Source organism: Tetrahymena thermophila (genome assembly GCF_000189635.1).
Source record: "Tetrahymena thermophila SB210 genomic scaffold scf_8254636, whole genome shotgun sequence".
Classification (NCBI taxonomy): domain Eukaryota; phylum Ciliophora; class Oligohymenophorea; order Hymenostomatida; family Tetrahymenidae; genus Tetrahymena; species Tetrahymena thermophila.
In genome coordinates, this window is record NW_002476405.1 from 455082 (window position 1) to 483021 (window position 27940).

At 23.7% G+C, this 27940-nt stretch overlaps 3 protein-coding genes across 3 annotated transcripts; all 3 read left to right on the forward strand. All coding sequences in view use genetic code 6, as the record gives it.

Annotated features, from left to right (window-relative positions):
- Positions 1 to 49: 49 nt before the first annotated feature.
- TTHERM_00491190 (transmembrane protein, putative) lies at positions 50 to 5645 on the forward strand (the record flags this gene model as incomplete). The annotated part of the gene is made up of 5 exons (XM_001016896.2): positions 50 to 407; positions 467 to 727; positions 791 to 1488; positions 1631 to 2414; positions 2773 to 5645. 5 exons carry the CDS (start codon positions 50 to 52, stop codon positions 5643 to 5645), a joined length of 4974 nt encoding a protein of 1657 aa, XP_001016896.2.
- A 2691-nt stretch (positions 5646 to 8336) lies between these two features.
- On the forward strand, positions 8337 to 13912 carry TTHERM_000491227 (transmembrane protein, putative; the record flags this gene model as incomplete). Its single annotated transcript, XM_012797814.1, has 5 exons — positions 8337 to 8697; positions 8759 to 9007; positions 9069 to 9760; positions 9961 to 10720; positions 10986 to 13912. The coding sequence occupies 5 exons, from the start codon at positions 8337 to 8339 to the stop codon at positions 13910 to 13912; spliced, it is 4989 nt and encodes a 1662-aa protein (XP_012653268.1).
- A 1402-nt stretch (positions 13913 to 15314) lies between these two features.
- TTHERM_000491228 (transmembrane protein, putative) lies at positions 15315 to 27668 on the forward strand (the record flags this gene model as incomplete). Its single annotated transcript, XM_012797815.1, has 11 exons — positions 15315 to 15414; positions 15470 to 15619; positions 15778 to 15905; positions 15978 to 16466; positions 16680 to 17436; positions 17875 to 20649; positions 21919 to 22221; positions 22275 to 22532; positions 22592 to 23325; positions 23840 to 24593; positions 24793 to 27668. 11 exons carry the CDS (start codon positions 15315 to 15317, stop codon positions 27666 to 27668), a joined length of 9324 nt encoding a protein of 3107 aa, XP_012653269.1.
- Positions 27669 to 27940: the final 272 nt, after the last annotated feature.

The window sequence follows — 27940 nt, forward strand, 5'->3', positions numbered from 1 at the left end:
TTATATTGAAAAATAATCAAACAAAAAAGTGAGTAAACAAAATAGGTATATGAGAATTATTTAATATTTAGTAATTTTTATAGCATTCAATTGCTTAGTATTAGCTTCTAATGAGGAGAGCTAGAATCTACCATCTCATTTGAGAAAACAGACTAGACAGCTTTAAAGTTGTCCATCCAATTGCGATCTTTGTGACTTAGATGGATTTTGCTTGTAGTGTAGTAACTTAAGAGTATTTCCTAACTGCAGCTGTTAGTTAGGATATTATGAATCCTAAGGAACATGCAAATAATGCAAACCAGGCTGTATGAGTTGTACGTCTGATAATGATTGTTAAGCGTGTTTTTCTATTTACGTTTACAACGCAGCTACAACAAATTGTGATTGCAATATTCCACATGTGGGAGGTAGAATTAGAGTTTTCAAAAGAAATAATCATTATTTAATGCATTATTTTATAAAATAGGATGTGAAGACTAATAAACTGGAATTTTAATATACATTACAAGATTGAATACTGATTTAAGATCTTTTGTGGTTACGTTCAATTAGATGATTACCATGGTGGGAGTGCCTTTAGATTAATAATTTTCGGGTTCATTTCAAAACTGTTAATAAATTCTTGATCCAAGTACCGTATAGGTCTACAATAATAATTCTCCAACTGAATAGATACCAAATTGTCTAATTGATCCCTTAAATAGAAACCAGTTCATTATTTTTTTTAGTAAAATCAAAGAATTAATTCATAATTTTAATAAGTTCTTAAAATTATTCTATTTAAAAATAGCTACAGCTCCTAGCTCAAGCATTTACTCATCAAATTAGCCGAAATTTATATTGGCTAATTTGAATGTAAATATCAATTAGAAAGCTATTCCTGCTACTCAAATCTATTAAAAAGAGCCTAATGTTAGTGTTTAGCATAATAAAAGAACTAAAATTTGTGCTTTTAGTCTAACTAACTATGTATACCAGTATTCTAGTACTTAAGATGTTGCGTTCGTCAGCCTTACTGATATTGGAATTTATAGTGTAGTTAATATTGATAAAATTTAGATAGCAAGCCCTTCTTAGTACTCTAATATTTAGTTCACTTTTTCATTAAATATTAATAAATAAGGTTATGAAATTAAATTTAATTCTAATCCATTAATTGATGATACAATTTAACTGTTTGTTTAATGTTCTATACCTTTTGGAATTACTTAAACTGATACAGCCACAGTTAAAATTTCTTCAACTTAACCATCTTCTCCTTACAGTATATTTATTCCTTATGTAGGAAATTCCTTTTCCACCTATATCGATGCAGGTTTTATTATAAATGTTTTGAATTTTCCATCTATATAAGATTATCAAATATAAATAAGCTTTATACCTTAGTTTTAAACCACTCAAACTATCTAATGTAATAGTTTTACTACATTATATAACGTAATTATCCCTGCTTATACGATTAAATATACAACCAGCGTCTATTTGCTAGTAAATTATTAAATTCATTTATTTATCTTTTAATTAATATTAAAGAAGTTATTCCAAAACCTTCTTAATTACATCATAATACCATCAAATTTTTTTATAATTAACTATTTTTTATTTTAAAAATTTTATTTTTATATTTAAGATAAGGGTCTTTGATATAAATGGTATTCTTAGAGGAAAAGGTTATATATAATATATTAATTTAGCATACTAGTTCTTAGGTTAAAACTCTCTGACTCCAATTAGTTAAAGTAAATTAAATCCTACAGCTAATATTTAAATAGCTTAAGATACTTCGCAATTCATTTTGTCATAAGCAAAATATTTTAATCCATAATTTTACATTTAGACTTGGTTTTGCCTAGACAGTAATGGTAATCCTTGTCTAGATCCATAATAGAAACCTCTGAAATTAATTTAGAATGGGAGTAATATAGTGAAAATCAGTGCAAACTCTCTGCCCTTAAATACTTAATACACTATTTACTATTAGCTGATGAATCAAGGCTTCCCTTTTAGTAAATAGTATGCATCATACTAAATCGACTCCGGTAACTCCTATCCATACGCAATTATTTAAGGAATTATACCTTAAGGACTTTAATTTGTAAGAGTTAATTTATAGGATGTTGTCTACGTTAGTATATAACTACATACAGACTTTGCTTATAAAATAAGCTATGCGCAATATACTCTAACACTTAGCTATAATAATGTTTAACATACAATCTAGTAGGTATCTAACTAGTTCTCATTTATACTGTAAGATTATTTTCCTAATCCAGATTTTTCCTAACTTGTTGGTGTACATTTAACTTATTCAATATATGACTTCTACTTCCAATAGAACATACCTTAGTTAAATTCAAATCCACCCTCTACCATTTATGTAATTCCACCTCCTTCTCCTATATCATTGACAATCCGTAAATTTTAATTTATTTTTCTTCTCTTATTTAAATTATTTAAATAATATTTTGTTGATTAATTATAAATTTATTTATTTTATAAATAAATATTTTCAAATATTATTAATTATAATCAATATACTTATTTCATTCATTTTTAAAAGTTCTTACAAAATATTTAAACTAGAAATTTTTTATTTTTTAATTGCTTTTTAAAATTACATTTTTTTTCTGCTTTTTCAAATTTTTAATTCTTGAAATATAAGGTATATATACATCTATTTCCCATTATTTAGTAGAAAAAATTTTATAAAGCAGAATCATTTAAAATTAATAAATATTTTATTTGATTTATTTTATTTAAAATAATAATTAGCGAACTAAGCATACACAGCTTTTTAAGATTAAGTTTCAATAACTTTTAATCCCACAGATAAAACAAAATTTTACTAATTTTTCTACTATGAGAGCCAAGCAGATCTACTCTTTGAAATTTAAAATCCCTTATAACCAAAAAGAAAGATGCTTTCAACTTAGTCTGCTGTATAATAAATAAATTGCTTATTACCTGCTGGAAATATTGTAGTTATGGGAGTTTATTTTGATCCACAATACTATACTTATGCAAACACTACATAAACTGTACAAATTAATAATAACAACTTTAATTAGCAAACCATATAAACCTTTGTTAACAACCAAATGACATAAGCTCAAAGCTACTAAAATTAAAATCTTTACTAGAATGAGATATTTGCATACTAAAACATATTGGGTTCTATTGAGTAGTTTGAAGCAGCTAACACTTCTCCTTCCTAAGTTAATCAAGTAAAAATATAAATTTTAAATAGACTCATGTAAAGCGTTTGGACTTAGTAGTTTGATGATAGCTACACTCTTTCTGGTTAAATCATTTAAAAATTAATAGTTTCATAATTTTAGTTGGATCCATAATCATAATTGTTTTAACAGCTCTAATAATCTACTGTAAGCAGAATTAACTAAATGCATAATGCAGTTCAATAGAAATCAGTTGCTTTATCAATAGCATAAATTAACTTCTTTAGAGAGAACTTTCAAGTTGTATCTAACACTTACATGGAGTTAATTAAAGCAAATTCTAACTAAGGATTTATTAGCAACTCTGATATCGAAAATTATACTAATTAAATAATGAATGGATTTACTTATTTGCTTCAAACTAACCAGTCTCCTATTGACTTCCCCACATCTCAAGCTAGTTTTCATATTGAAAATAATGACAATCTAGTCTTTTTTAATAATTACTATAGCTAAGTTGTATAAAATTTAGATCCCTATGCTTCCACTAATTTTAATTATTATGTTACTGTTTCTAGTTGGTCTAATAGCACCTATTTATATCGTGATGAGCTCATTTAATATAATTAACAATATTTATCTCAAGCTAACCAAACAGTTTAAACTCTATTAAATAGAACTTACGGAATGAAGATACCAAATGTTTATACTAATAATTAACCCACTCCTTCAAACTCTAGAATGAGATTTTTATAATCTTAGAGCACTAGTGTTCCTAGTGGATTTACTTTGAACTTTGGTCCTGTTTCATAAGAAGAAAAGCTTAAGTGCATTTAGCGTCAGCCTACAGGAAACTGGGTTCACAACAGCTGTCAAACCTCAATTGAGATGAAAAATAATTAGAGGATTATTAAATGTGTTTGCTAAACACCTCAAGTCACATCTGTTATCTCTGATATAACTTAGTTATTAGATAATAAAAATCTTTAAAAGATCTTCAGTGAAGATGGTATTGCTGGTTTAGCTTAACTTACTAATTGGTATGAGTATGCTCCAATATGGACTATGATAGCTCTGAATATTGGCTTTGCTTTTATGCTTTTTGCTGCTTACGGTTTTGATAAAGTTGATAAATTAGCAATAAGTTAAACTACTTCTTTAGTTTATCCTATGGACCATTAACACTCAAATAAAAATAGTCAAAAGAAACCTAAAACACTATTTTTAAAAGTAAAGATAAAAAAAGCAAGTGAGTATAATTTGCAAAATGAGATGTAATTAGAGACACTATAAAAATAAGAAAGCGGACAAGAAAAACTGGAAGTTTAACAACTTTTAGATGAAAAAGCGGCTTCTAACAATACAGATAGCAAAGAATAAAATAATTAAGGTTAAAATAAATTAAAAGTAAAAGAGGAGTATTCATCTTAAAATTTTTAAACATAATTATTAATTAACGACAAAAGAAATTCATCAAATTAAATAGAATAAAATGAACTATAAAAATTAACATAGCATTAGTTTAAGCAAGGAAATAAACAGGATTAGCAATCATAAAATAATTAAGTCAAAAAAGTTCAAAATGATGTTTTATTAACTAATATCGAAGTTACAGATACCAATAACTTGTTCGATAAAGAACCTTCATTAAAGGAATAAGCTAATTAAGACAAATTTTATCAAAATAAATCTCCATAAAACAAGGATAGACATAGCTTAAAATAATAGGTTTCTATTTATTCCTAAGATGGTCTTAGCAAAGAATAAAATCAATAAAAAAATGAAAACTTAAATGAATAAAAATTATAGAAAAAAAAGAGCTTAGCTGATGAAGATAGTCTCGAAAAATAAATTAGAAAAGAAGATAAAGAAATTGATAAAATAAAGTAAGAAGAAGAGAAAAAATTCAAAGATAATTTATCTAGGCAGAAATTGATTGAATATTTAAATACAGAGAAGCCTATTTATGCTATAATGACATATCATACTCTATTTTAAACATTTATCATATACTAAGAAGACTAGTCTAGGCTATTGAGATTTATTATCTATTACAATAAAGTAATATGGCTATTAACTCTTAATTCTATATTTGGAAAAAATATAAGCGTTGTCTAGGTCATTGTTTTAAGTATTGTTACAACTATAGTACTTTAAGTTGTTACAACAATTATTCAAATACTTTTAAAATATAAGAAACTTAGAATAATAGGCTTGTTTATTACTTTCTTGTTTTGCTTATTTTGCTATTATAGTATTCTTGTAGTAATTGCTGGGCAATCTGCTGAAGATGCTAATATCTGGATTATCTCATATTTTGCAGTCTTTATCCTTAATGAATTTGTCATAGGATTTGGTATATGCGCTGCTATGTATTATGCTTGCAAAAAAATTATTCTTAAAGCTCAAACCAATACATTTTTAGAATTTCTAGGAGCAAGTCCACTTCTCCAAGCTTTTAGCAGCTGAGTTATTATTATAAATAATCAATTAAACACATATTAAAAAATTATTTGAAAATTGTATTTTTTTATAAGTAGTCTTTATTCAGACAAAGTTTATTATTTATTCCTAAAGTTAAAATGATTATTTTAAATACTTATTGAAGTTTTTCCTAATATTATTATAGTTCATCGTATTAATTTAGTTTAATTTAAGAACAATCATTTTCTTATTAAATAAAAATTTGCAAATAAAAACCTTTTCTAATCTTTCTAAAAAAAATTATCAAAAATTTAAATCCATGAATGAATATTAAAGCCAAAATCAAAAAATAGATTTAAGATATTTTTTTATTATTCACTTTAAAATTTTATTATATTCCATAAATTAATTAAAAAATTTTGCAAAATTAACTTGAAGTTTTTTCTTTGATTATAAAGATTTGTATGAATTAAATTTTAATTGAAAAATTTTTGGTGTTCGGTCTTAAATTCGACACCCTTTATTACATATTTTTTGTAAATTATATTTAATATCAATATTTAACTATTATGCTAACCCCAAAATAAGTAATTCGTCAATCTATTTATTAAGTAAGTAAGTAAATAAGTAAGTAATTAAGTAAATAAGTAAGTAAGTAAGAATAATGATTTTATAATTTAATTCAATTTCAAAATCTGGTTTAGATAAATGAAATGGAAATGTAAAAAATATGAGTGAATACTCACTCTACCTATCTACTTGGTGAAAAAATATCACTTTCAAATTTTATTCTTATAAAATGGCTTATAATATGTATGATATTGGATTATCCTAAAAATTAAAAATTAAGATATTCATCAAGCAAATATAATGATTTGTTTGATTGTATAATTAACTAAATAAAAATAATCATGGAAAATAAATAGAACAAATAACAAATCTTCAAATAAAATTTAGTTGAGCTAATTAAGAATTGATGCAAAACAAAATATAAGTAAGTTAGGCAATATTAAGTAAATAAAATTTATATTTTTTATAAAAGTGCTAATTTCTAATTTTAAGGTAAGATTAACTCTAGTTCAGTAATTAAATCAAGAAATATTTGATCAAATAAATCTGATTATTAATTACTTGAAACTAAAAAGCTTGAATCTTATATACTTTAAAGCAATAAGAGGATAGAAAATAAAAATTAGGGGTTATAGTCAAAACAAAAAAGGCAAACTTAAATAAAACATTGAAAAAAAGCTTATAAAAATAAATAGAACCATATCATACATACATACAGCATCAATGAAGGATTATTTAAATTTTATTTGTAAACTATTAATACGAATATTGATTTTAAGTGAGACGGTCAGACATCTTTTGTTACAAGCTCTTTTAAATCTAAATTTCATTATTATAAAAAATCTGATCATTACTAAGATTGATTATTGATAGTTATTAAAGTAAAGTTTCATCTATATTAATTATGTTTGGGTAGTTACTCCTAGTATCTAAATATATTAAAGGATAAAAACATAATTTATATCTTATGGGAAAATGTGTTTTGTCTATTTGCTACTGAGCTTATTGATTTTAAGATAAGAAATTAATATATAAAATCTACTGATCATCATTATATTTTCAAAAAAGTAACATCAAAATAAAATGCGTTATATACCAAATTTAATAATTAAATTTTATAATATTTAAATAACTAAGCAAACAATCATTTTAAATTGAGTAACTTAATCAATTTAAAACTCTAATTAATTATTATTTGAAATTTAGAAGAAATTTTACCATTATTTTGTTTATAGTGCGTTAAAAACTTTGGATTAATCATAATAGTATCAATTTGTTTTTAATTTAAAAAAAAGTAAGTCAATTAATGTATCTAGTAATTTTACTCAGAAAAATCTATTTTTAAACAATCAATTGTGTAAAGACAAATAAATATATCTTTTGATTTAAAAATTATTTATTAATTAATATCATATTAAATACTAATTTTATATTAGATTTAGTTAATTAATTTATTTTTTCCTTCTTGAAATTTCTTAAATTATTAACAGGGATTTAAATTAAATTATGTTTATATAAAATCTTCAAGATCTTAAAATAATAAAAATAAATTTTTTGATCTTCAAAATTAATTTAAATGTTGTTCCTCCTTAATTAATTTTAAGTAACTTTTATCTGATAAAGTCTAAATTTTCATAAAAGATAATAAAAGGAATTGTTCATCAATTTATTAATTAATGTTTATCTGCAATTTTGTTTGCAAAAAGCTTAAATAAATAGTTTTTTTCATATTATCCTAAGACTATAAATTTATCAGAGGTAAAAATATCTGTTGTTATTGCCTGAATTTTTGTTACTGAGCTTGTAATTAAATTTATATTTTTAAAAATATCTTTGTAAAATCAATTTTGATAAATGGTTTGGCTTATTTAGATTACTAGTAATTAATTTATTAAATTCAAGTAGTTATTTATTTAAAAATAGCTAGTTTACGTTATCAATTTTGTTTTAGTAAACTTTTTATCAAAAATGTTAACCAAAGTTAATCAATTTGTAAAAATAGATTAATTTAATTGTTTATTTATTTAATTATGTTTTACTTGAATACCAGTCACTATACTCTATAAGTATTACAAGCAAATCAAAAAAAAATAGTTAGTATTACCAAAATCTTAAATTCATCAAATCAAGTAAACAATATTAAATTAAAAAGAAATCTCATAAAATATGTTTATACTTCCTTTCCTACTTTTTGCAACCTTTCATTTATCTCTCCAAAATAGCTTTAAAGAACATGCTCAGGGAGACATTTAGTTACCTATATAAAAACGACAACTTTAAAGCTGCCCTTAATTTTGTGATGTTTGTGATGATTCTGGCTACTGCTTACAATGCTGCAATTGCGATTTAAGGGTATTACCTACTTGCGATTGCTAAATGGGTTATTATGATTTCGAAGGCTCTTGCCTACCTTGTAAAGAAGGCTGTATGAGTTGTACTTCAGCAGATAGTTGCTTAGAATGTTAATCTACCTATATTAAAGATCCATCTACTAATAATTGCATCTGTGATATTTCTAATGAAGCAGGTATTTTTTTGTTTTTTGCCTACAAAAATGTTTATCAAAAGCATTATTTTTTCCATAAAAGGTGACTGTAAAAACCCAGATGAAGGATTTCTGATATATTACTCAAGGTTTATGAATGATTTTAAGTCTATAGAGGTTATATTTAACCAAATGATTAATATTATTGGTGTAGATTTAATTGAGCAATTCTAAGCATAAAGTTCTACTAATTGCTAAATACTAGATTCCTAAACAATATCAATTTATTAGGGCTCTGCCTATACATGCTTTATTGATTCTTTGCGAAGAAATAGATTTATTATTTCATTTTGTAAATAATCATTTTATTTTAAATATTTTTTTATTTAATGTTTTTATTATAAATTTATAAGCATCTTTGAGTTAGAGTTTAGATTAAAATAAATTCTTCAGTAATCCAATAATAGATTAAACCAAGATAAACATTTAAAATAAATAAAATGAAATAGAAGTTAAAAAAATCTATAATCTAGAAAAAAAGGTTGGAGATCAACATCACTCTAGGCAAAAAATTTGCTATTTTAATTATAAAAACCTAATGTCTAACCCTAAATAAGATTAAATAATAACATCCTTTAGTTATTTTGATAATAATTTTGAAAATATGATAAATTATCTATAAGCAACTATTACAAGCCCATAATAATATACAGGAATTTAATTAGATATAATGGGATAAACAATTCAGTTGAGTAATTATCTACAAATTATATAAGAAGGACCGATTACTATAAGCCTATAGTGCTAATTATTTGATATAATAACAATTGATACAGCTACTGTACAGATAACATTTTAATAGTCACCTAATAAAAATATATTTATTTCATCTTTGATATACTATCAAAATATTATCTAAGGTAGATATGACCAGAAAATTTAGCAAAGTTTAAATTTTAATGTTCTTTAAGACTATTAATTGAAAATTTAAACTCTCCCTCAAATCATAGACACACAAATAATTCAATTAACTGAAGCGAGCAATCTATTTACAATTAATTTACCTGCTTACTCAGCCAAATATACCGAAACGATCTACATTATGGTAAAAGAAGATTCATTTAATTTTGAAAAAACAATTTTAATATAAAAATTAGAAATTTCTAATTTAAATAAATATTATTAAAAACCAAATAATTACTAAAGTAAAAAAATAAATAAAATTTTTAAAATATCTTTTCTTAAAATCTTTAATTCAAAGCCGCTAAGGTCAAATTCTAAAATAAATTATTTTATTAAAATAAGTAACAAGTAATTGATAAAACTGGAACTGTTGTTGCTCAATAGAATATTGCCTATCTTAATCATAATATCTAGTATATCCCCAATCTAACTTAAACCTTAACCAACATAAACCCTCAAAACGATCTTTGGATAGACGTAGATATAACATAATTTTAACTTGCTGAGTCTAATAAAATTGATCCTAAGTATGTTTCCCAATCATGGTTTTGTGTTGATGCAAATAATAACCCATGCTTAAATGCAAGCTAATAACCTTTATAGATAATTCAATTAAGTAACAAAATGAAAGTCAAAAAGAATTAATTGTCGTTTAACACAATCTATTTCTTTTTCTACTAACTCTAAAGTAATAACTTTTAATATAGCTCATAATATTAGAAATTTTCTGTAGACACAGGCTTGACTTATGCATATGCAACTATTTAAGGTTAATAAAGTTCGGGTCATATTAACCTGCAAGATATTCTTAGTATTATCATATACATTCACACAGACTTCCCTTACCAAATAGAAAAAGCTCTTTACACTATAAATCTTGTTTAAAACGGATAAAAAAAAATACTAACTTCCACCTCTAATTAGTTTTCGGTTTAGATTTAAGATTACTTTCCTAATCCTGATTTTTCTTAAAAACCTACAGAATTAATTATTAGTTATTCAATATACGATTACTATTTTAAATAAAATATTCTCATGTAAGACCCCTCTAATCCTGTGATTTTAGAGATTTCATCTCCAGATTAGCTACAGATAGAAATAAGTAAATTATTAAATCTTACTATTTTTAAATATTTAATGCAATATTCTATCTTTTAGATATATTTTATTAAAAAATTATTCAACAAATATTATTAATAGTTCAACTTTTTTTATTCACAAAAAATTTTATTAATAATTTAAACTAAAAAGGAATTACAGTACTTTTTAGGTTAATTCTTAGAAATTTTAATTTCATTAAAATAAATTGTTTTTTTAATAATTTATTTTTACTTTCAAACAATTTATGAATATTTTTTTTATTATAGATCCATTAAATTATATTGCATTTACAGAATTGATAACTATTTAATCAACTTCCAGTACTTCTAAGATATTCTAATTTTTCTACTATAACAATGCTCAGGACAGGGAATTTGAGCTATAAAACCCATATTAAACAACAAGAAAACTACTGAGCTTAGACTAACCTGACTAACATATTACTTCATATCTACCTTTTGGTGATGTAGTTATAATGCTGTTAGGATTTAATCCTGATATATATTAATACACAAATGTTACATATGTATTACCAGTAAAAGATAACAATTTCAACCCACAATCATATATAAATTACATTCAAGAAAAATATAAAAAAGCATAATCTTATTAGTAATAATCTTAGCTCACAAAAGAAATTTTTGTCTATCAAACTATGATTGAAGCTATTGAATAATATGAGAAAAAAGATAATATTGTGGATCAAGTAGTTTCTTAGATTAAGCAAAATATTCTACTTAGACTACAGAATAACATATGGCAAAACTAAATTGATTAAATTTTTAATCTCTCAGGTGAAATAACCCTAAGAATGATAAGAACTAAAATTTAATTAGACTCTTTACTTTTTAATAAAATTGTCGATCAAACAGTAAACAGAATAAAAAAGCTTAACCAATCAATTTAACAAATTTAATCATACTTAAATTAAAAATTAAAATTCTAATATTAAGAAAGCTTTAGAATTACTATTTAGACATACATGGAATTAGTTAAAATTAGTGGAAACTCAGGTCAGATTAGTGAATAAAGCATGATTTAAAATACTGTTAACGCTATGGGTGGCTTATCTATACTTTTGCATACTAATCAGTCACCGATTAAACTTTTTACATCAGCTGCATTAATATAAGTTGAAAAATATGATGATATTTTATTTATGAGTAACTATTTTCAGTAGCTAACTACCGTTGATAAAAACTCATTTTTGAATTAAAATTAATTCTATATACTAACTCAAAGTTGGCCTAATAATACTTTTTTGTTTAGAGATGAACTTGAGGTTTACAATGAAAAGTATATGATGCTTGCTAATAAAACAACTTTAAACTTGCTTTAGACAACCTATTCTATTAAAATACCTACAGTAATACCAATTTTATTTTCAAAAAATGAAGATTCAAGAAGAAGGTTTTTGCAGTAGGAGCAAGACTCAAATATTCCTAGCGATTTTGTAATAACATTCTCAAATATAACAGAATAAGAATAACTTAAGTGCATCTAGCGTAGTAATTCTGGGTAATGGGTAAGTAAAAGTTGCAAAACAAATTTAGTAATAAATGGTCATTAAAGATAAATAGAGTGTATATGTAAAACTCCTGATGTTACTTCTATTATAGCAGATGCTGAAGCTTTATTAAATAATGAAAATTTATCAAATATATTTAGCGAGAGTGGAATAGAAGGTCTGCTTAATTTAAAAAATTGGTATGAATATGTAGCGATATGGACCATTTTCGGTTTAAATATATTTTATGTATGCCTAGCTTGCATAGCAAGAAAATTTGATAAGAGAGATAATCTTAAAATATCTGATTTACAACAACATGAAACTTAGAAGGAATAAGAAGTATTAAATAAGGAAACTAAATAAAACGAGAAAGTTTTTATTTTAATCAAAGCAAGGAAAAGCACTTTCTTAAGGCTTTCTAATACCCTAGAAAATGGAAAAAAAATACTATAAAAATAGTAATTAGAATAAGAAAAAGTAAATAACGTATGTGATAATGCTATACTCTAAAGTCAAATTAAAGAATAAGAGTTAACTGAGGTTCAAAGTTGCTAAATTTAAGATAAAAGTAAGTTCTCAATTTAATCACTAAGATAAATAGAAAACCATCATGAAACGACTATTAACAAGAATTTAAGCTAAAAGCCAACTTGTGATTAATTATGTGGAGAAAAATAGACTAATATATCAATTAATATTTAGAATAACTCATATTTGAAGCCTATTTAATGTATATTTGCAGCTAAAGAAGATGAATTTATTAGTAAAAATATCAAAATCCATTAATAAGGTGAGGATAAAGATAGTCACTCCAAGATTTTATGCTCAAAGCTACAAATAGATAAGAGTCATGAATTGAGTGAAGAAGGAAAAAAGGAAAACATTATAGAAAGTTAGCACAGTATTTAGCTAAAGTATCATCTTAACGATGGTAAAATATCACCTAAAAATAAGAACTAACATCACATGACTGATGACAGTTTTATTTAATCAAAGATAAAAGATGATCAAATTTAATAAAGAAATTCTAATGAAAATGTGGAATAAGACTACAATTAAACTAAAGGTAGTGATTAAGATAAGCAAACTTAGAAGGAGGAAAAGAAAAAATTAAAAAAAGCTAAAAAAGAACTTGCAAAATAAAAGCTGATAGAATATCTAAATTAAGAAAAAGTAACTTTTGGAATTTTATCATTCCATTAGTTTTTTTCAATTTTCTTTATTTACTATGAAAGCTAATCAAGAGTTCTTAGGTCATCAATATTTTATAATAAAATGGTTTGGCTGTTGGCTTTAAATTCAATTTTTGGTAAAAATTTAAGTATTGTTCAAATATTAATTTTAAGCATTGTCTCATCCATCGTCCTATGGGTAGTTACTCTTATCATTTCCATCTTTCTAGACAAAAAAAAATTTTAAAAACTTGGAATCTTTATTGTGTTTTCTTTCTGCATCTTTTGCTATTACAGTATATTGGTTGTGATTTCAAGAAGCTCTGCATATGAATCAAACATATGGGTTATCACTTATTTTTCAACACTCATTCTTAATGAATTTCTATTTGGTATGATCAAAAGTACAGCTTAGTATTTCATTTGCAAAAAAGTATTGTAAAAAATTTAAAACAAACATATTTTGAGCATGCTTGGTGCTGGCCTTTTATTAAAAACTTTGAGTGTTTGATTTAAATCAATATTTATATTTTGTATTCAATTATATACTTTATGCATTTCTTCTTACATTACTTACCATTTTTGAGCTAGTAAAAAACAAACATTTTAAAAAATGGCCCTCAAAAAATATTAAATGAAATGAGGAACCTAAATTATGAGTATATAATATATTTAAATATATAATTGTATTATTTTACTCTCCTAATAAACAATAATTAAGTTTTTAAACAATTAATTAAATTTAGTTTTAAAAGTAATTTTTTAATTAATTTATACTAAGCTACTACTCAACATTAGGTGGTTTCTATGAAATTTGTTTTTAATTGATACTTTTGCTACAAGTTTAAAATAGAAAAAAAATAATAAAATTATTTTTAAGAAAGGAGAAAAAATGAAGTATTTTTATAATAAACTATATATCTTTAGAAAAAAATATTATATAAAAATATTTATTTAAAGTTAAAATTTTTTAATTTATAGCCACTAATTGAAGATCAACATTCAGTTCAAGCATTTTTGCTTAATTTTAATTTGTTTTGTTTCAATTTTTTTAAGTAACTTATTTCTGATGTATTCTAAATATTTACTAAATTAATAAAAAGAATGTGTATTCAGTATAACATACTTTTTATTAGATCTCTTAAATAAGTTTACAATCAATTGATTAACTAAAAGAAAATCAGGTGCATTTTTGTATTTATTTTTCATATTTAAGATTAATTAATACCACTATTTTACTGATTGTATTAAATAAAATTATTATTTTGCGCTAAGATAACTTTTTGTTCAAAATTTTGATTTGAGCTTTTGTGTGGATGATTTAAAATTATATTTTAATACCTTGGCAAAAATCAATTTTGATTAAAATTAATGAAAAATTGATATTTAACTTCAAATAGGTAGGTATTTATTGATTAACATATTAATATACTGTTTGTCATCATCAATTTTAAGGTAAGTAATCTTAAATTCAATCAAGATATAAAATAATCATTTAATAAAAATAGACAAACTTTTTACTTGTAAAAATGTGCTACTTACTGATTGATTAAAGCTTTGGTTCCTAATCTAATAAAAAGCGATTTGCTATTTGCAAACTTTGATATTTAAGAGTTTAAGTAAATAATATAAATTTCAACAAAATGAGGAAATAATAAATGCACTTACTTTTTTTTGTATTATTTACAATAATTCATTAATCTCTATAAGATAGTTCTATTGAGAAAGATCAAAGGAACTTTTAGTCGATAGGATAGCAACGAATTTTATAAAGCTGTTCTTAATTTTGTGAGGTATGTGATGACACAGGTTTTTGCTTAAAATGCTTTGATCAGAGAGTTTTGCCTTCTTGCGATTGCCAAATAGGCTATTTCAATTTCTAAAATACCTGTTAGCCTTGTAAAAAAGGTTGCATGAGTTGTACTTCTGCATATGATTGTTAAGAATGCTACTCAATCTATGAATTGGACAAATCTAGCCAAATTTGTGCTTGCAAAGTTTCTAACATTATAGGTAAATCAAATTGATGTATTATATAATTATAAAAATAAATAAATAATTTTCTTAGATGACTGCGAAAAACCTAAATAAGGTTATCTGTTATAGTATTCAAGGTATATGAGTGATTACAGGTCAATAGAGGTAGTATTTAATCAAATGATCAACATAATTGGTGAAAAATTAATAGACTAATTTGATGCTTAAAGTTCTACTAATTGTAAAATCTTAGATGCGAAAACAATATCAATTTATTAGGACTCAGTCTATACGTGTTTTATTGATTCTTTATAAAGAAATAGATTTATCATATCGTTTTGTAAATACTTTTTAAAATTCAATTATATTTATTTTTTTTTCTCTTTTAATTTTAATAAGCTAAATTGAGTGTGAAGTTAGATTAAAAATAATTCTTTAGTAACCCAATAATAGATTTAAATAAGATATCTATTTAAATAAAGTAAAATTAAATAGTTGACAAATAAATCTTTAATTTAGAAGAATAAGTAAGATATTAACATAATTAGAGTCTAAAAATTTGCTATTTGAGGGATAATAACTTTTATTTTAATTCACAGTAATAAAATTATCTCACCGAATTAGAATATTTTGATTTGAACTATGAAAAAATGATATCAAACATAAAATTGAGTATCACAAGTCCCTAGTAATAGACAGGAAAATTGGATATTTAAGGCTAAGATATTTATTACACAGACATATCAACCTAGGATTACGAAGGACCAATTACTATTAGGTTAGAGTGCTCCTTATTTAATATTAAAACTGTTGATACAATTACAGTGTATATTTCATTTCTGTAGAATTTTTCATAGTACGTTTACTCTTCTACACTGGATAAGTAATAAAACTCATTGATAGGAAGTTTAGACAATAAAATTTAATAAAAAACATCTTTCTTTTAGAATACACACTATTGGATAAGAATATAAACTATTCCTCAAATTATGGAAACCTAAATGATTCCAATAAGCGATAAGGACAGATTACAGATTACTACAATACCAGCTTATTCTGCTAAATATACACAAGTCATTTTTGTAATCGTAATAAAGAAAATATTTTTAATTATTCAATTACTTAAGGAAATATTATACATAAAAATTATTCTTCTTTCAAATTCTCAAGCTAGTTAGTCTCTCTTTTTTCTTCAAAAATAAATTGATTGAGATTTTTTAACTAAAATTTTGATTCTAAAAACAAATCAAACATAATATTTTATCTTTTATAAAATAAACATTTTTTAAATATTATTTAAGTAAGAGGTAATAAATTCATAAGGATTTGCTATTTCTAGGTCGAATCTTGTGTATCTCAACTATAATATTTAGTACATTCCGAATATTGAGAAACAAATGAATAATGTAAACCCATAAAATGAATTTTGGATAGAAGTGGACATAACTTAGTTTTAAATTGCTGAATCTAAAAGTATTGATCCCTAATATACTTCTCAGTCTTGGATTTGTAGTGATGAAAATAATCAGCCATGCATAAATATACACTAATAACCTCTATATATAGATCAATAAGGGAACAAAATGAAACTAAACAAAAATCAATTGCTGTTAAACACTGATTATTTCTTTTTTTACTAGTTTGAAAGTAAAAAATACTAATTTAGCTATCAATTTTAGAAGTTTTCAGTAAACACGGGTTAAACTTATGCCTATGCAACTATTTAAGGTTAATAGGGAGATATTATTAACATTCAAGATTTTATCAACATAATTATTTACATTCACACAGATTTTCCTTATCAAATAGAATAAGCTCTTTACAAACTAACACTAATTTAGAATGGCTTAGAAAAAACTCTAACTTCAGTTACCAATTAATTCTCGTTTTAAATTTAAGACTATTTTCCTAATCCAGATTTCTCTTAAAATCCAACGACATTAAGCATAAGCTACTCAGTTTATGATTATCTCTTCTAATAAACCATATTCATTTAAGATCTATCTAAATAATTCATTCTAAAGATTTCCCCACCTGATTTGATCAACATAAAGATACGTATACATTTTTTCTTTAAATTAAAGCATATTTCTTTTCATTCACTAGTTAAAATATTCACTGCAATTTATTTTAAAATAAATCAATATAATTTTAATTTACCTTCATAAATTCTTAAATTATGAAATATTTTAATTTAAAATTTTAAAAATAAATATTAAAATTGTTACAAATTTCATTTAAAAGCTAAAAATTTTGATGTCATTAGTGTATTAAATAATAATTAAACTGTTAAAAATAATTAGAAATAAATAGAGATTTCTTTTTTTATAAAAGGCATAAATAAATATTTAAAATTAACATGAAAATCTTAAAAGATTTTTATATTTTACTGATTTGGTTTATTTTTTTATTTGAAAAATTCTAATTACAAATTAAAATTTAATTAATATTTTATACAAAAAAAAATACTAACAACTTTTATTTATTAATTAACAGAAAATTAAATGTACGTTGCATTTAAAGATATGGTTTAAATTGAGTGCCTAGCTATTAATTCTAAGATAATCTAATTTTTCTACTACAATAGTGCTGAGGATAGAGAATTTGAATTGTAAAACCCTTATCAGACAACTAGAAAGCTACTTAGTTTGGACTAAATCGACTATCATGTTAAAACATATCTTCCAAGCGGAGATATAGTAATTATGGCTTTAGGATTTGATGAACAAAAAAACCAATACACAAATGTTACATATGCGTTAAATGTTAATGATAATCACTTCAGCTAATAATAATATGTTTAGTTCATTGAAGAATAATATAATTTAGCTCTATCATATCAATAATTAGCTCAATTCAAGGAAGAAATTTTACTTTATTAAAATATAATTGAAACTATTGAATAATTTGAGAAAAGAGATCAAATTTTAAATTAGGTACTTGCTTAAATTAAATAAAATATTCTAGAAAGGCTTTCGAAAAGTGTTTGGTAATATAAAATAGATTAAATCTTTAATCTTTCTGGTGAAATCACTTTAAGAATAATTAGAACTTAAATTTAATTAGACTCTAACCTATTTAATCTGATTTTGAGTTAAACAGAAAATAGAATATAGTAGCTTTACTCTTCAGTTTAGAATTTACAATCTTAGATAAATACAAAAATAAGATTTTAATATTAAGAAAGTTTTAGAATTACTATTTAGACTTACATGGAATTAGTCAAAATTAGTGGAAACTCATACTTAATTAATGAAGAAAGAATTACCTAAAATACCTTCAGTGCCATTTATGGTATGTCTTTGCTATTGCATACTAATTAGTCTCCAGTGAATCTTTTAACGTCAACCGCTTTAATATAAGCTGAAAAATTTGACGATGTATTATTCATGAGTAATTATTAATGGCAATCAACTATTAATTAAGATTCATTCTTAAATTTAAACTAGTTTTATGTCTTAACTTAATGTTGGCCTAATAATACATTTTTGTATAGAGATGAGTTAAAATAATTTAACAAAAAGTATTTAGCCTATGCAGATGAATCAACTTTGCCTTTGCTTTTAATCACTTATACTGTTAAAATTCCAAAAGTGATAAAATCTAAACGTCCAATCAATTAAGATAAAAAAGGAAGGTTTTTGGAGGAAACTAATTCTTTTGACCAACCTAATAATTTTATCATTAGCTTCACAAATGTAACTTAAAATTAATAACTTCAATGCATATAGCGTAATAGTCAAGGAAAATGGGTGAACAGTAGTTGTAAAACAAGTGTTGTTATGAAAAACAATCAGTGGCAAATATAATGCATATGTTAAACTCCTGATGTTACCTCAATAATAGCCGATGCTGAAGCCTTGCTATAAAATGATAATTTGTCTGAAATATTTAGCTAAAGTGGGTTAAGTGGCCTTTCTAAATTAAAAAATTGGTATAAGTATGTTGTAATATGGACAATAATTCTCTTAAATATTTTTTATATATGTCTTGCTTGTATAGCTAAAAAATTTGATAAAAGAGACCGTGTCAAATTATCTAATCTTCAATAATAAACAGAAGATCAATAAAAATTATTTTATCAGGATGCCAAAAAAAAATAAAAAATTTTCATTTTTATTAAAGCAAGGAAAAGTACTTTGTTACAACTGTAAAATTGCTAGGAAAAAGAGAATAATTTAAAAGAAAAGTAACTCTTATAATAACCAAATATAAACAGTGATTTTAAACAATAAGAAATAGATGAAGCTAAAAGCTTTTAAATCTAAGATAAAAGGATCATATCTATTTAATCATTAAGGTATATTGAAAATAACCAAATGATATCAAATAATAATATAGGCTCAAAACGATATAATGATTAATTGTGCACCGAAAAATAGACTCTTGCATCACTAAATAATTAGAATGATTCATATTTTAAATAAAATTAAAACCATTTCGCAATCAAAGAAGAAGAATAAATTAAAAATAAAATCGAAATCCACCAACCAGGAGAAGAAAAATAAAGCTTATAAGAATCATTAAAATTAAAAGTTCTAAATGAGCTTAATGATTAGTAAATTGAGTAAAAAAATAAAGAAAATACAGAAATTAACTAAAATTTTTAATTATAATATCATTTAAAAGATGTTTAATAATCACCTAAGAATAAGACATAGCATTACTTGGATAATGTAAGCTTTAACTCATCTAAAAAAAAGGAAGATTAGTAATAATAAAATAGATTAAATTAAAAATCATAATAAAGTAAAAAGGAAATTAAAATTAATCATAAAAAAATTAGAGAATAAGAAAAAAAAGAACTCAAAAAAATTAAATACGAAATGGCAAAGTAAAAGCTTGTTGAATACCTAGATTAAGAGAAAACAATTTTTGGAATTCTTTCATTCCATTAATTTTTTTCAATTTTCTTTATTTACTAATAAAATCAATCAAGAGTTCTAAGGTCCTCAATATTTTATAACAAAATGGTTTGGCTTTTGACCCTTAATTCTATTTTTGGAAGAGACCTAAGTTTTGCTTAAATATTTATTTTAAGCATCATTTCTTCAATAGTTCTCTGGATAGTTACTAACATCATCTCAATATTTTTAAAGTTTAAAAAGCTTTTTAAAATTGGAATCTTTTTTGTATTTGTTTTCTGTCTCTTTTGCTATTACTGCATACTAGTTGCAATTTCAAGAAGTACTATTTATTAATCAAATATATGGGTTATCAGCTATTTTGCTATGCTGGTTCTGAATGAATTTGTATTTGGAATACTCAAATGTACTGCTTAGTATTTTTCTTGCAAAAGAATATTATTAAAAACCTAAAGTAGACTCATATTAAGGATAATAGGAGCTAAAATGTTATTAAGTAGCTTTAAAGATTGAATAATACAAAATGCAAAAATATTTATGAAAGATGCTCTATAAAATTTATTTTTATATTTTTTAAACGAGTATTTATTCATATTATATGATTTTTTATTTAATTTTTTACCAAATCAAATGTTTAAATTTAAATTAAAATATATTTTATCTAATCTCTTTATTATTTCTGTCTAAATAATTTAATATTTAATCTAAATTAATTAAATAAATAAATATGCATTTTTTGACTCAAATAATATTATCTTAAATTAAAATATCTATCTTGCCTGTCTAAATTATTTTCAAATTATAAATTAACAATCAGAAAAAAATTAGTATGCTAATCTTATAAATGGCTATATGCTTGCATAGAAACAATATAATATTAAATAAACTATTTTCTAAATTTAATTGAAGTTGATATAATTTTTATAAAGCTATATGTTTGCTATGTTTGTATAGAAACAATATAATATTAAATAAGCTATTTTGTATATTAAATTGAAATTGATAAAATTTAATAGATTAAAAATTTACATTTATAAGCATACCTATGAATTTAAATCTCCATAACCTAATTTTGATTTAGTTTTAGATAAATTTTTTGTTAAGCAAAGAGATATAAAAGAAATTAATTTTAGCATTTGAAATTAACTTATCAAAATAATGTAAAAGTGAAAATTAAAGATTTTCATCTCTTGCTAGGTTGAAATAAATTTTTGATTAATGAGGTGAGTCAGTCCTAAATTCAAGATACTATTTGATATAAAATTGTTAAATACATTTTTTCAAAACAAAAAAAGTATGAATAACTTTTCGAGTAAAAGAAAAATCTAAAAATATTGATTGAAGCTATTGGAAATGCTAAATCATCATGTTGTTTATGAATAAATTTTGCATTGTAGTAATTGATTAAATAGCAAACAAAATCAATCGAAAACATAATTCTATAGCTATTAAAAAACCCACATAATTAAAAAATTAAGGTAAAAAATAATCTTTAAAATTTTGATTATAATAAATGCTTAAAAAAATTTTTATTTATTTATTTATTAAGAAGGAGATATTAGATATTAGTAAGTAAATTAAAACTAATAAAATTACTAAAAAGCACAAAAATATTGTATGAAAGTAAGTAGTTATATACTTTTATTTCTTTGCATTTCTTCATTTTATTTCAAAGAGATCAAAGCAGAACATATAGATTAATATGTCTCTTAGAATTTATACAATAGAAATTTATAAAGCTGTTAGAAAAACTGCGCTGTTTGCAATTTCGATGGATTTTGTTTGAAATGTAATGATCTTAGAGTATTTCCTAATTGCGACTGCTAAATTGGATACTATGAAAATTCAGGAACGTGCTTACCATGCAAAAGTGGTTGTATGAGTTGTACATCAGCTAGTACATGCTCTTAATGCTATTCAATTTATACAATTGACTCTTCCACTTAAAATTGTAATTGTAACATGCCAAGCATTGGAGGTAGAATTAAATTTAATGGTAGTCATTATATTAATCTGTTTTCAATAAATTAGGAACATGTGAACTACCGAACCAAGGAACTTTGCTTTATCAGGCAAGGTTACTAGATGATTTAAGTTCAATTTAAGTTATTTTTAACTAAATGATTTAAATACTGGGACTCGCATCTTAAAGTAGCTAATTTACTCCATCACCAAATAATTGCATAATCTTTGATACCACAACTTTATCAAACTATGGTTGTAACAATATAAATAATTGTTAATGTTTTGTAGATTCTCTAAATCGAAATAAGGTGGTCATCAACTTTAGTAAAAATTATAAATATATAACACCAAAAAATAAATTAATTTTATTTAATTAAAATTAGTCCTTCTTCAATCTCCTTCATTTACAAATCCCTCTTTGTTTTTTATAAATCCTGTCATTGATATTACAAAGATCTAAATTCTAATAAATTAAAATGCTGTCTCAGTGCAAAACATCTACAACTTAGAAAGTTAAATTGGAGTACAAATAAACTAAAGAATAAAGCTTGGCTATTTTGCCTAAACAAACTACATCTATCAATATTCCGCAGATCCTAATAACCCTTTAGCATATGTTCTATTTTCCGACTAAAGATTTGCAATATTTTCTGTTTTGACTTGCACAGTTAAAATAAATAGTCCTCCTTAATACACAAGTATTTCACTCTAAATTGATACTTCATAATAAAACTATTATAGAATTTTGTTTAGCTCTGATCCTCAAATAAATGATACAATTATTGTAGCTTTAACTTGCCAATATTTAAATATTCAAAATACTGACATTGCAACAATTTAAATTTCTACTACTAAATAAAGTACAGTGAATTACATATAGCCTTAGTTATAAGCAAATGGTAATCAAATGCAAAGTGCCTTAGATTCTATAATAGGAATAATTTTTAATAACTTTTAGTAAAGTAGCTTTTAATTAATTTCTACATTCTACCCTCCAATTATACCTCAACAAGTAGTTTGGTTGGATCCATCAATCAATTATAGCAACAATTAAAATGCATACTCAGTAAATATACCCGCTTTTTCTGCCAAAATAGTAGAGACCATCTTTTGCATAGTATTGATTTTATTTTCAGAGATTTATTTGCTATAATTTTGAGCTGATCAATAAATAAAAGTATTTTTAAAATATTATGGGGGATGGATGAGTAATGTCCGATAATATGTATAACATTTTAATAAATTAAATATAATCTAATCACTTTTATTGTTTTGAAATTTTACCAGACACCCCTCCTCTTCCATAATTCTTTCATAAATTAATTTTGCCAGATTTTTAGTTTTTTAAAACAAATTAAAAATTTTTCTTTCACTTATTTTTTGATTTTAGATAAATTTAATTTAATTTAAAAATGAATTTATTTACTAAAAAAATTTGTTTGATAAAGCTTGCTAAATAATAACTAAAAATTAGAATAATAATTACTTTTCTAATTGTTAATTTTAAATTTAATTTACGATAAATGATTTTCTTAATCTATTAAATGATATTTTTATTTAAGTTTATGAAAATATTTTTAATTTAATAGCAAAAATTAAATGTTTCTTTTTTTATAATTAAAATAATAAAGTTTAAGGTTTTAGATAACTAAAACAATCTGTTAGCTGTAGCTTATATACAATATCAAAACATGGCTTATTAAACAATATAAGACCCAAAGTTAGTTTTGGATAAATAAACACCATTGACAGATTTTTGGATAACAGTAGATACATCCTAATTTAGTCTTTCATAATCTAAAACTATTGACCCAAATTATCAGCAATAATCTTGGTTTTGTGTGGATTAAGACAATAAACCTTGTTAGGATATTTATGGAAATAAACTAAAAATAATTGATTATGGTAATTAAATGAAAGTTCCTAAAAATTCTATATAAATTAATAAGAAATATATATTTTACTACTTATTATAAAGCATCTAATACCCATAGTATAGTAAGTAATATCAAACATTCACTGTAGGAACTGGAGTAGCATATTCTATGATGGCTTAAACTGTTTTTAAAGTGAATATTTATGACGTTATTTACAATAAAATTCTTGTTCACACTGATTTTTCCTATCAAATCGGAAAAGCACAATATTCTATTTAAATATCAAATAGCTAGAATTAAAAAGTTAATGTAGTTTCTATTTCTAATCAAATATGCTTTGTTACAGAAGACTATTTTCCTCTTTTAGATTTTACTAACTCTCCAACACTTATTTTTCTTACTTTTTCTGTATTTGATTACTATTTTAACACACTTATTCCTATGCAAGACCCTACTTAGCCTATTTAGATTGAAATTTAACCACCTGCTCCATTAAATATCTAAATATGTAATTTAATAATTTTATAATTTCTATAAATAATTTATAAAATAATGTATGTTGGGTGCCTAAAAAATATTTTTAGATTTTTATTTAAAGAAAAAACAATAAAATTTTAAATTAAATTAATTTTTAAAAATAAAAATTTAATGATACCCTTTTCAATAAAACTTAATTAAAATACTAAATTAATACCTTAATAAATTAGAGCAGTAAGCCTATAACGCTTTTACAGATTTAATAACTATTACATGTAATCCAGCAGACAATACTTAATATTATCAGTTCTTTTACTATAACAGCTAAAATGAGAGAGATTTAGAGATTAAATTTCCTTATTAACCAAGAAGGAAAATGATTTCTATTATGCAATTAAGTCAATAAGTTCAAACGCTTCTACCTCCAGGTAACATAGTAATCATGGCGATGGCATTTAATCCTTCTAATTATTTATATACAAATGTTACTTAAAATGTATTTGTTAGTAACGTCGATTTCAATTAAGGAGCATACGTTAACTTTATCTAAACATAATACTCAAAAGCTTAATAATTCTAGGGTAACAATTAAAATGTGAATGAGCTGTAAGTTTATTCAATAATAATTGAAGCAATTGAAAGGTACGAGCAAAATAATATTTCTCCTCTGTCTGTTGAACAAATAAAGTCTAATATTTTAATAAGATTAACTAATGCGATTTGGTATTAACAGCTTGATGATGTTTTCAATTTATCTGGATAAATAACTTACAGGATGATTTCTACTTAGTGGTAATATTCAGCTCAGTCATTCAAACAAATTTAAATAGCTACAGAAACAAGAATATAAACTCTCTACAATTGGATTCAGCAACAATACTCTTCTCTTTCATATTCTTAGTAATTAGCTTATAAATTATGCTTTATATCCAGTATGCAGACATATATGTAGCTAATTAACCTTAATGCTTATTCAGATGTGATATTAGACACTAATATTGTTTAATACACAATTGAGATAATGAGTGGATTATCTTATTTATTAAAAGTAAATTAGTCTCCTATTAATTTATAATCAGACTAAGCTAGTCTTTTAATAGAAAGATATGATATCATTCTGTTTATGGATAAGTACTACTAGCAATTTATTTCTGATCCAACTCCTATTTAGGTTGCTTAGAGTTTCTATGTTTTAACGCAGACTTGGGGCAATAACACATTTTTATACAGACAAGAAATTAATTAGCTAAATTAACAATATTAAAGTAAGGCTAATTCTACAACTTAGGCTTTACTTAATATAACATATCCAATAAAAATACCAACTGTTTTTACAGATTAGGCACAAACAAATTTTTAGTCTAGAAGAGATAGAGTACTATAAACAAATGCTGCATCTCTACCAAATAATTTTATACTAGATTTTGGAACAGTAAATGAGCAATAAGTTAAATGTATTTAGCGTTCATAATCAGGTTAATGGGTAAGTAATAGTTGTTAAGTTTAATTCAATGTGGTTAATAATAAGAGAAATGTAAAGTGTGTTTGTTCTACTCCTACAGCAACATCGATTTTAGCTGATGCTGAAGCTCTTTTAAACAACTAAAATCTTTAAAATATATTCAGTGAAGGTGGTATTTAAAACATTTCAAAATTAAATGATTGGTATGATTATGTAGCAATTTGGACAATGCTAGGTTTGAACATAATCTTAATTTTTATGCTCCATTTTGTGAATACTATAGATAAAAAAGATTTTCAAACAATTTAACAATTTTAGGTAGTCAATACTGAGACATACATAGACACAGAAAAGTAAAATTAAAATAGAGATTAAAGGAGAGGAGTTTTCATTATGATTAAAGCCAAAAATATATCAGAATACAGCAACCTATTTGAAGATATTACAAGCTTACAAAAGTTAGAAAATAAACTAGAAACCTAATAGCTATTAAAAGAAAAGTCTGAATCGCAGCTTATTCTTTAGAACTAGTAAACAAATCTTAAAATAGAGCTTATTTAAAAATAGACAAGCTTAGAGCAAGATAAGTAAAATAATGATTTATTTTAGAAGAAATAAGCAGACTCAAAAGAAGGATTAAATGAAACATAAAAAGACAAGGAATAAAAGTTAAATGGAGAGCATGAAATTTAAACAGATAGAGAAATAAACTTGTAAAACTAAAAAAATAACAATAAACAGCAAAGTTATAGTTAAGAATAAAACTAACCAAATAGCTTTAAGGTCTTATCAACTGTTGCTATTTTACCCAAAGAAAATTAAAATACAACATAAAAAATATAACCTGATGAGGAAAATATGAAAAACTTAACTGATCAATAAAATGAAGAAGAGAGATTTAGTGTAAATAATGATGAATAGACAGAAAAGAGTAAAATAAACAAGAAACCTTCTAAGAAAAATTCTAGTAAAGTATTCCCAGTAACCTCAAAGAATGAAGTTTAAGAGAAATAGCAAGAAGGTGATATTGAAGATAAAAAAGAAGATTTGAAAGCTTTAAAAGAGTAAGAATAAAAGAAAAAAGAAATAGTAGCAAAAGAAAAATTTAAAGAATATTTATAGCTAGAGAAATTTAAGTTTGGTGTATTTGCTTTCCATTAGCTATTTTCTATTTTTACAGTTTACAATGAAGACCAATCTAGAATATTTAGGTTCGTGATTTTCTACAATAAACTAGTTTGGCTATTAACTCTAAATTCGATATTTGGCAAGAATTTAAGTGTAGTTCAAGTTATTATCTTAAGTATTGTTACAACTATTGTCCTGCAAATAGTAACCAATATTGTTGAAATACTTCTGAGATATAAAAAACTTAGAAAACTTGGATTATTAGTAGTGTCTTTATTCTGTCTTTTCTGCTATTATAGTATTCTTGTAGTTATTGCAGGAGAATCTGCATACGAATCTAATCTCTGGATTATCTCATACTTTGCCACTTTAATTGTTAATGAATTAATATTGGGAATCCTCATTAGCGCTGTAATGTTTTACTTGTGTAGAAGATTTATAAAATAAATCAAAAATAACATGATTTTAGAACTTCTTGGAGCAGGAGTATTATTATAAGCTTTTAGCAAAAATTGAATTAAGAAAAAAGAATAAAAAAAAGGCAAAGATTTTTTATATACTGTAATAATTTTATTTACATAATTTAACAATTTGATTAAAATTAATTATTTATTTATTCAATAAAAAATAATAAAAACGAAAAATTAAATGTAAAATTTTTGATTTTGAGTATCTGCATTCATAAATTTATTCATCAAAAAAGGTGAATGAATATATTATTTTAAATTAATATTCACTATTTGTTTGCTTAACAAAAATATTAATTCATAATGATTAGAAGTAAACAT